The following is an 11,653-nucleotide window of genomic DNA, read 5'->3' on the forward strand; positions in this document are numbered from 1 at the left end:
AACATGCAGTAACTGTATTTAATTAAAAATAAAACTGTATTTAATTAAATAAAACTATAAACATGCAGTAACTGTATTTAATTAAATAAAACTATAAACATGCAGTAACTGTATTTAATTAAATAAAACTATAAACAACAGTAACTGTATTTAATTAAATAAAACTATAAACATACAGTAACTGTATTTAATTAAATAAAACTATAAACATGCAGTAACTGTATTTAATTAAATAAAACTATAAACATGCAGTAACTGTATTTAATTAAATAAAACTATAAACATGCAGTAACTGTATTTAATTAAATAAAACTATAAACATACAGTAACTGTATTTAATTAAATAAAACTATAAACATGCAGTAACTGTATTTAATTAAATAAAACTATAAACATGCAGTAACTGTATTTAATTAAATAAAACTATAAACATACAGTAACTGTATTTAATTAAATAAAACTATAAACATGCAGTAACTGTATTTAATTAAATAAAACTATAAACATACAGTAACTGTATTTAATTAAATAAAACTATAAACATGCAGTAACTGTATTTAATTAAATAAAACTATAAACATGCAGTAACTGTATTTAATTAAATAAAACTATAAACATGCAGTAACTGTATTTAATTAAATAAAACTATAAACATGCAGTAACTGTATTTAATTAAATAAAACTATAAACATGCAGTAACTGTATTTAATTAAATAAAACTATAAACATACAGTAACTGTATTGCACTCCAAACTATGTAAACGTTGCACAACTCTCATTTCAGTTATTTGAATATAGGAGTAAAACCTGATCATGATCTGATCTGATCATGGACTACTTTCTTGTGACTTGTGCCTCAGTCTGTGACTGGTGTGTACACAGAGAAACCCCAGAGGGGTATGATGGGAGGTATGTGGGGGGGGCACAGAGAGCTCTAGTCTGATGAGGGGCCTCTGCTCCACAGCCATTGATCAAATGCTGCAGGCCAGGCAGTCTGTCCGAGTCCCAAATGGCACCCTATTCCCTATATAGTACACTACTTTGACCAGGACCTATAGTGCTCTGGTTATAAGTAGTGCACTATGTAGAGAATAGTGTGCCATTTGGAACGTAATCTAAGTACGGCTTGATGTTCATCCTTCCCTAGCTTTGTTTTCCTTAATGCCTTTCCTGTTTCACTCCCATCACAATGTCTTTGTCCCAAATGGCACCCTTTTCCCTACATACACTGCACTACTTTTAACCAGAGCACTATAGGCCCTGGTCAAAAGTAGTGAACTGTACTGGGAATAGGGTGCCATTTGGGACACAAACCATTTGTCGCAGGCCTGCCTCTCAGTCTGAAATACTACCATATGCTATGACATTACTGAGCAAGAACTCATTGGATCTTTTTCGTAAACAGAGGGCCTGTTTTTTACCCGAGGGGAGGCCAGGTTTCTCACACAAACACACATGAGAAAACATGCGCTTAGACACGGAGGAATGAGCACACACACTGAACAACATGTGGGCCTCCTTGGTGTCAGTGTAAGACAAATCCCTGCAGCAGTGAATAATTCCCTACCTACCCTCAGGAGGAGGGATGCCAAGTGAAGACATGCGTTTAACACTCATGCCTTTACAAGGCACAGTCCTATCCTTCCATGAAAGCTGGAGCTTCTCTGTAAAGCTGATGGCTTTTCCAGCTTTGAAACCTTCCCCTCCTCTCCCTCACGTAAACCACACACTCCCTACCTCTCTCACACACTCACTACCTCTCTCACACACACACTACCTCTCTCTCACACACACTACCTCTCTCTCACACACACTACCTCTCTCTCACACACACTACCTCTCTCTCACACACACACACACACACACACACACACACACACACACACCCACTCTCTCACACACACACTCCCTACCTCTCTCACACACACTCCCTACCTCTCTCACACACACTCCCTACCTCCCTCTCACACTCACTACCTCTCTCACACACACACACACACACACACACACACCCCCCACTCTCACACACACACACCCTACCTCCCTCTCTCACACACACACACACACACACACACACACCCCACTCTCTCACACACACACTCCCTACCTCCCTCTCACACACACACCCCCACTCTCTCACACACACACTCCCTACCTCCCTCTCACACTCACACACACACCCCCCCACTCTCTCACACACACACTCCCTACCTCTTTTTCTCACACACACACACCTTCATGTTAAATGGATTTAGGAAGCTCCTGTACAGTTGACCTTCACAGTCCAGCACACGTAGCAGACGGTAGCTGACCCAAAGTCCTACCCAGCAGACGGGCAGAGCATGTATGCCGAACCCCCTGGTCCATCAAACAGACAGGGACAGGGACAGAGGGTGGCTGACCCCCTGACAGAGGGTGGCTGCCTTGTAGAGACACAGACAGGGACAGAGGGTGGCTGACCCCCCTTGTAGATACACAGACAGGGACAGAGGGTGGCTGACCCCCCTTGTAGATACACAGACAGGGACAGAGGGTGGCTGACCCCCCTTGTAGATACACAGACAGGGACAGAGGGTGGCTGACCCCCCTTGTAGATACACAGACGGGGACAGAGGGTGGCTGACAGGGACAGAGGGTGGCTGACCCCTTTAGATACACAGACACAGACGGGGACAGAGGGTGGCTGACGGGGACAGAGTGTGGCCCCCTTGTAGATACACAGACTGACCCCCTTGTAGGGACAGAGGGGGTGGCTGACAGAGGGTGGCCCCCTTGTAGATACACAGACGGGGACAGAGGGTGGGCTGACCCTGACCCCCTTGTAGATACACAGACGGGGACAGAGGGTGGCTGACCCCCTTGGTACACAGACGGGGACAGAGGGTGGCTGACCCCCCTTGTAGATACACAGACAGGGACAGAGGGTGTCTGACCCCCCTTGTAGATACACAGACGGGGACAGAGGGTGTCTGACCCGCCTTGTAGATACACAGACGGGGACAGAGGGTGTCTGACCCCCCTTGTAGATACACAGACGGGGACAGAGGGTGTCTGACCCCCCTTGTAGATACACAGACAGGGACAGAGGGTGTCTGACCACCCTGGTAGATACTAGAGGTCGACCAATTATGATTTTTCAACGCCAATACCGATTAATTGGACGATTTTTTATTTATTTATTTCTAATAATGACAATTACAACAATACTGAATGAACACTTAATTTAACTTAATATAATACATCAATAAAATCAATTTAGCCTCAAGTAAATAATGAAACATGTTCAATTTGGTTTAAATAATGCAAAAACAAAGTGTTGGAGAAGAAAGTAAAAGTGCAATATGTGCCATGTAAGAAAGCTAACGTTTAAGTTCCTTGCTCAGAACATATGGAAGCTGGTGGTTCCGTTTAACATGAGTCTACAATATTCCCAGGTAAGATGTTTTAGGTTGTAGTTATTATAGGAATTATAGGACTATTTCCCTCTATACCATTTGTATTTCATTAACCTTTGACTATTGGATGTTCTTATATGCCCTTTACTATTGCCAGTGTAACAGTATAGCTTCCGTCCCTCTCCTCGCTCCTCCCTGGGCTCGAACCAGCAACACAACGACAACAGCCACTCTCGAAGCAGCGCTACCCATGCAGAGCAAGGGGAACAACTACTAGAAGGCTCAGAGCGAGTGACGTTTGAAACACTATTAGCGCGCGCTAACTAGCTAGCCATTTCACTTCGGTTACACCAGCCTCATCTCGGGAGTTGATAGGCTTGAAGTCATAAACAGCGCAATGCTTGATGCACAACGAAGAGCTGCTGGCAAAACGCAAAGAAAGTGTCGTTTGAATGAATGTTTACGCGCCTGCTTCTGCCTACCACCGCTCAGTCAGATACTTAGATACTTGTATGCTCAGTCAGATTATATGCAACGCAGGACACGCTAGATAATAGTAATATCATCAACCATGTGTAGTTAACTAGTGATTATGATTGATTGTTTTTTTACAAGATAAGTTTAATGCTAGCTAGCAACTTACCTTGGCTTACTGCATTCTCGTAACAGGCAGTCTCCTTGTGGAGTGCAAAGAGAAAGAGGCGGGTCATTATTGCATTGGGCTAGTTAACTGTAAGGTTGCAAGATTGGATCCCCCGAGCTGACACGGTGAAAATTTGTCGTTCTGCCCCTGAACAAGGCAGTTAACCCACACAGACAGGGACAGAGGGTGGCTGACCCCTCTTGTAGATACACAGACAGGGACAGAGGGTTTCTGACCCCCCTTGTAGATACACAGACGGGGACAGAGGGTTTCTGACCCCCCTTGTAGATACACAGACGGGGACAGAGGGTGGCTGACCCCCCTTGTAGGTACACAGACGGGGACAGAGGGTGGCTGACCCCCCTTGTAGATACACAGACGGGGACAGAGGGTGGCTGACCCCCCTTGTAGATACACAGACCATGGCAGAGCAGGGCTGACACTCTAGAAAACACAGCAGACAGGGGCAGAGGGCAGAGGCTGAGACAAATGAACACATCCTCCCAGTGGGATATCTATTCTGTTTTCCATGGTAAGAAGGAGCAGAGATGGAGAAACCTCATGTCTGGAAGACATTCACTTACTACGGTATTCTGCTCTATTTAAGAATGTTGATTTATATTTGATTGAGGTTAAGAGAGAAGAAAAATGTATGACTGTAGCTGCTGTATAGACATATAATGGTTTCGATTTGACTGACAGAGTAAGAATTCACTTATAAAAAGGGTACAGCTGCTGTATAGATCAATTGCTATGGTATAAATTCTGTACAATTTATTACCTGGCTCTCATTGATCCACTGTTAGAAAGCTATTAATGCAATGGATTTAACAAATGATTTAGCAAATGATTTAACAAAAAATTTAACAATGGATTTACAAATGGATTTAACAGCTTTACGTCACTAAACTACAGGTATTTCCTTAATAAACCATGCAATGTTCCAAGAATTTGATGAATATGATAATATATTTCCTAATCTTACATTGCTTTGAGCAACTTGCATTTGCCATTCAATAAAAGAGTTTGAACCTGTGTCAAGTTCAAACCGGCCTTTCAAAGGGAGGAAGCCATAAAGAAAGGGCAACTACACAACAATAAAACTACATTTAATTTACTTTTATAGATGAAAAAGAAGAACACATTTCCTTATCATATGTGAAGTCTTGGAATTTCAGGACTATATCGAAGACTATTGGAAGACTCTTGGACTCAATGACTCTTGGAAGACATAGCCTTAAGGTGGGCTAAAATATATCCGATCCTAAGACAATGAACAACAGTAGTAAGAAATCAATCCAAAGGTCTTTTTCTAAAGCCAGGACAACTGAGTCATCCAAATGAGGATAACTCTGACACCTTCAGAGGTGATCCTGATCCACATAATTATGGATATGAATGGCATAGAGCTGAAGGCTTCCAGTCTGTTCTAGTCCTGACCAGCCAGGTTTAGCTGAGAAAGAGCTGATCACATTACAGACGCACCGACAGACAGACAGAGACAGAGCAAGCAAATGTCTGTATGGTGAGGGAGAGTGCTTGTTGGGATATGCAGTGTTGTGCTTCACGCTGTAAGAATGCTCTGTACTACCCTGGGACCTCTATCCAAACCAGGATCCGGCATCCAGGATAATGACTGAGACATCGGCTGCTCCTCTCTTCATGGAAGCCCTAGCATTGATGCCGTAATGACTAAGGCAGGGATGACATTGTAACTAATGTACATGTAAATCCACCCACATCTCTTCCCTACTTAGAATGAACTAACGATATGTAACCCTAAGTGTTTAACTCAACGAAATAAAAATATACATCGAGGCACCAACTCCGTCGAGGCACCAACTCCGTCGAGGCACCAACTCCGTCGAGGCACCAACTCCGTCGAGGCACCAACTCCGTCGAGCCACCAACTCCGTCGAGGCACCAACCCCGTCGAGGCACCAACTCCGTCGAGGCACCAACTCCGTCGAGCCACCAACTCCGTCGAGCCACCAACTCCGTCGAGCCACCAACTCCGTCGAGCCACCAACTCCGTCGAGCCACCAACTCCGTCGAGCCACCAACTCCGTCGAGGCACCAACTCCGTCGAGGCACCAACTCCGTCGAGGCACCAACTCCGTCGAGCCACCAACTCCGTCGAGCCACCAACTCCATCGAGCCACCAACTCCATCGAGCCACCAATTGCTTAGTGAACACAGTGACAATGAGCACAAGAAAGCAGACCACCGTGGTGTAATCTCACTCTGGGCTCTGAGCCTTCGTGTCATAGTAGTCATAATAAAATGACTGGTCAGTCGGGTCACATTGAAACACAGGAAGGGGACTGCCTTGTACCGTAACCATTTATCTGACTCTTGAGCCTTTGAAGAGAACACTGTGTAATCTCACGCTGGGGTCTGAGTCTTTGGCAGGAAGTAGGAACTTTCCCCTGGATATCAGATCACTGATGAGGTAAAGAGAAAAGAGCAGATAATTGATAGTAATCACTTCAGTCTGTCAGTCAGACACAGTCATTAAAATTGTGTGTGTGTGTGTGTGTGTGTGTGTGTGTGGGGAGGAGGGGGGTTCTGTGTGTATTTGTTTGTATATGTGTGCGACGGCGCATGTGTGTCCAAACAATTCCACACGGAAGCGAACTTACAGTATTTCTAAGTCTGACCGTTTAATCATTAATTTATTTATTGAATAAAAATTAATTTATAAATGTGTTGCTTAAGACCAGACCAGGCACAACAACAGCTAGACTCTGACCGGCCGATCAACACTGCAGTGCAGTACCCTGGGGAGGTGAACAGACATACTGGACTTCTAATTCACTTTTAACATACCTCCCGCTTATCAGGGCCAAACAGCCATTCTTCCCTAGCAGCAGGACTCCCTCCCTCCCTGACAATCAAAGGCAGGCAGTCGTGCATCTGAAAGACCCCGGCCTCATTGAGAAAAGCTCCAGGGCGACGGCTCTGTCCCGATTCAGAGCTAGCCAACCAGGGACTTTCCCACAGAACAGAGACAAAACTGCCTACAAGGTTACGAGCTGGTTGGATGGTTTTCAATGCTGCCTCAAAGAGGTGGAGAGGAATAACTCTAAACCTTGTTACCCCGACACACACACACACACACACACACACACGTGAATGGTGCACAGGCGCACACACACGTGAACGGTGCACACACACAGAGAGAGACAAACTCACAGAATGAACACACACTCTCTCTCTCTCTCTTCTTTCTCCCTCTCTTCACAGACTGTCAACACTACGAAACAAGCGCACCATCCCTGATATCATTCATCTGCAGCCAGATGTTACAGCCATAAGAAAAAGGGGGAACAAGAGGGTGCTTCTTTCCTTTGAGTAACCTTCAAGCGAAAGTGGATGAAAGGAAAAGGTGTCCCACACGTGCAGTCAAGCCAGGGCTGGTAAGGGATCCCAGGGCCACCACTATAAAAGACTTGGCCAGGCCACTGCTTGTGTATGTCTAGGGACATTTTAAAACACTGTCCTTTCTTTTTTTCTTTCCATCCATTTGTATATCAAGGCATGACTGGGAATCATTGGGACAATGACAGTTGGTGCAAAACACACTCCTGTAGCGTTCCACCACTGTGGGAGGCCGTTCCTATCTTGCTAGAACAAAAGCGGTACCTGCTGCGTGCCAACCCGGTAGTGACAAACCTACAGATTTTACTTGATTTTGAGCCAATCAGAGAGCACGAACCACCACGTGGGGGAGCCAACCCAAAAAAATAGGGCATTTTCTCCACACATCCAAGGATGAAGCAGTCACACTTCATATGCAATGTAAGCTATGTGATGGTAGCTAGCTAAGTTCACAGACGCAATGCACACAACACTAAATAATTCCCCCTGGCAAACTAACCACTAGTGTTAACATTATAATTAACTCACAATGGGTAAGCTCATTTCCATGAAACAGCTGCCTGTGTTAGCTGCAAAGTTAGGGCAGTATCCTTTGCTAGCTAGTTATGTTGCGCTAGCTAGCAAATATGCTAACGTTAGCTAGCTAGCAAAAAAAGTGGCTATGGGCTGGCACTGGCAGTATGGTATTATGGAGAGGGATTTAAATTGTTTCTTCGTCATCTTGCTAGGTGGCCACCTGGCTAGTATCAACCAGGGCTTTCTACAAAATCGCAACATTAGCGCAGATAGCTACCTAGCTTACATTGGAATCTAGACCATAAACTAATCAACACACACAAACATGCAGTGTCAAACAATGCTACTGCCACCTTCTGGTTTGGAGTATTTTAACAAGGTGGAGTGGCTGACAATTTCCAAGGTCTTTGCTGTGTGAACACAAAAGAGTTTCAGGTGCTAAGTACCGTCAGAAGGGAAACGTTTGACAATCCTACCAGTATGTCTGAGGTTTAAAACAGAGTAGTACTGTGATTAGTGGTGCTGCTATCAATGTTATTGTTTCCTCTGATCGCATGAGTATCCACATATTAGGAAATACGGCAGACCATTGAAACCAACAATAAAAGTCTACCAAATCACAAACAGAACACTATTATTTGTTATTCCAATGAATTAAACATATCAATCATGTGCAGACCGTTTACTCTTCAAATAGACTAACCTATTTTCCTTATTTCATTTAGTTCTGAGAAACGTTCATGTAGAGTGTGTGTTCTATGCTGGATTTTGAAGCGTTTTAACCAGCCCATAGAGGCAAGGCAAACAACTAGGTCATTGTCCCAGGTGGTGGAGTAAAATTTTATGTGGTTGTAAGCACCAGGGGAAACCAATACGGGTGATTTCACCCGAGTGCGTCCCAAATGGAACACTAATCCATTTATAGTGCACCACTTTATCTGGTCAAACGTAGTGCACTGTATAGGGAATAGGGTGCTATTTGGCACACAACACCAGTCTCAGAATTTGTCCAAGAGACCTGTTATAAACTTTATTGATTGCATTGGTCCTCCAGACTTCCTCTGAAACCTAGGATGCAATTCCCAGATAAATCTGTTAAGAAGAAGTTGCAATCTCCAACTGTCTCTTTCAAACTAATATGTTTCGTAGTTTGGCTGATATCACAGTGGCTCCAATTCCACGAACTATAATCATAACTTTACCAGATGTAGGCGAATGGCATTTGATTAAAAGGATTACACAGCTGGTAATATCCATCCAATAAGGAAACCTGGCTTGAGTCGATATTCTCTTTTTCCTCTCTCTTGTTATTACAGAAATATGGAATATGAATGAAGTCTAGTGTGTATTACAAAAACATCCAAGCAAATCTCCTCTAGAGAGAAATGGGATGGATGGAAATTTTGGCTCATTTTGAAAAGTATAAATGAGTAATCTTCATTCTTAGCGAGCCCCTTGGTGAGGCTGTGACAGAATACCGCTGAGAGGCAGGGAGTGAGGGATGGAGGGAGGTAAGGAAGGAGCAGAGTTCCGGAGGATAAGCGCTTTAATCCCGAGCCAACCTCTGTCCCACGGGACCTCCAGCAGCCTTCTGCTGCCCTCTCAATGGGAGAGAAGCTCTACTGAATTAAAACTGTACGCCAACCTCAACATCCACATAACAGTATCCTGCCTGATCCTCATTTAATTTTTTTATTTAACCTAGGCAAGTCAGTTAAGAACAAATTCTTATTTACAATGACGGTCTTCACCGGCCAAACCTGGACGAAGCTGGGCCAATTGTACACCATCCTATGGGACTCCCAATCACAGCCGGTTGTGATACAGCCTGGATCAGTGTTGAAAACTCATGTAGGCTATACACACTCCTATGTCCAATCACTTTGTTGCCAATATTATGTAAAATGTTTGAGCTTTTAAGTAGGCAATCATGTGGAGGTTTATGTTGTATCAATGGAAGAAAAGTTCAAATGCATATTATAATGAAAACTAAAGCCAGTGTGGGGTTCCTCAAAAATAGACTACAAGTGGAGGAGTGTTCTATCATGTTGGTATAAAATATGTAGACTTTTACAGTCCCTTTGAATAAAAAACTACCTGACACCTGTAGGTTTGTGTATTTAAAACTTCAAGTGTTTCTTTTAGCAACTGTTGATTGAGGACTTGCATCCTAAGAGTTGTTTGAAGCAGCTGTTGAGGGGAGATGGCCTGTGCTTGCAAAGAGGAAATGCCAAGAAGTTTTAATCGAGCAAACAGTGGCCTGACTTCCTATAGGAAATCACTTCAAAGGCCACCGGGCCCCTAACACAGACAATGCATTAGGGGTCAGTCTCTCACTCAATAGCACATCAGTCAATCACACAACAAAGAAGCAGCCGCTGCTGAGGAAAAGACAACAAACAAAAGCAAGAGATAATACTCAGTCTATTTGATAAATAATACAATTGGCCATTTTACTCATCCATTTTAAATTCTTATCAGCTTCCTCTACTGAGTCCATGTCTACTCTCACAACATTATAATGACAATTGGCGAGTGAAATGTGACTTGCTCAGGTCAAACACATTGCTAGGTATCTGATAGACCACGGTTTCCCAAACTCGGTTCTGACCCCGTGTACGTTTAGATTTTTGCCCTAGCACTACACAGCTGATTCAAATAATCAACACTTGATGATACTTTGATTATTGTTATTAGCTGTGCAGTGCTAGGGCAAAAACCAAAACGCGCGCCCAGGACCGGACCGAGTTTGGGCAACCCTGTCACACCACTTCTCACTTGCAACAAGTTTTACCTTCTACAGTTTCCGGTTGTGGTACAAACTGTCTAGTATTGGCTACATTTTGTTCTATTCGTTCCATATTAATGTAACATGGTTGTGTGGATCCGTCATGGGCTTTATTATAAAATATCACTAATCTACAATAATACTGCATATTTAAACCAAAAGTTTCTGACTTCTTGAAGTATCTTCTTGTTACGTTTTTTATTCGCCCAAATTATTTAGAAAAAAATATCAAAATAGCTATAATTTCCACAGCTAGGTTTCAAACAACGTCAAAATTGACGTCAGAATAACTCAAGTCTTTTGAACAAGACTTGACACGCACCTACATAACTTCTAAAACACGACGATAGGCTACGTTTGATGATTTTTTTTTACCTTATAGTTGCATTTATCCGAGTTTCCTTTCTTGGTGCCAGTCGCCGGTAATGCAGAGTAGTAGTTAAAAAACAGGAATAAAGTTGTGAGTAGGTAAAATAGTCTCGGTCGCGCAGCCATCCCCTCTAGTCCATGAAGACTATCTGTTCAGACTGGAGGTTGAGCCGTCTGACTCAGAATGTTGTTGTCTGTGAAGTCCAATACGGAGTAGTGTTCCCTGCAAGGTGGGGCTGTGGCCCGTAGCAGCCTACCTACAGCTATTGAGAGACCACTGCTGAAGTTGGTTGGCAAAAAGTTACTAGGCTATTTGGCAGGTCCGGTGTTGTGCCGAAAATGTTCCCCCTGCCAGAATTATCCCCCCTTCTAATTTCCTTAATTTTGTGGCCAGACTCAAATACTTTCTGTGAGACGTATGAGAGTCAAATACTTTCTATAGAACAAACTTCACGTCAAGATAGGCAACCGAAATTAATAATTAATGTATGTGTGTTATTAAACACAGAGGAGGGAGTAAAATGTTGGCAAGTAATAAACATTTCCGATCAACTATGGCTA

General features: G+C 43.4%; 1 protein-coding gene across 1 annotated transcript in view; it reads right to left on the reverse strand.

Annotated features, from left to right (window-relative positions):
• Positions 1–11,441, reverse strand: part of LOC112221725 (interleukin-17 receptor D) — a 55,295-nt gene extending 43,854 nt beyond the window's left edge. The window contains exon 1 of the mRNA XM_042330420.1: positions 11,099–11,441. Coding sequence (XP_042186354.1) covers positions 11,099–11,218 — 120 coding nt within the window. The 5' untranslated portion in view covers positions 11,219–11,441. The remainder of the gene's footprint in view (positions 1–11,098) is intronic.
• Positions 11,442–11,653: the final 212 nt, after the last annotated feature.

This window comes from Oncorhynchus tshawytscha, linkage group LG02, assembly GCF_018296145.1.
Source record: "Oncorhynchus tshawytscha isolate Ot180627B linkage group LG02, Otsh_v2.0, whole genome shotgun sequence".
NCBI lineage: Eukaryota > Metazoa > Chordata > Actinopteri > Salmoniformes > Salmonidae > Oncorhynchus > Oncorhynchus tshawytscha.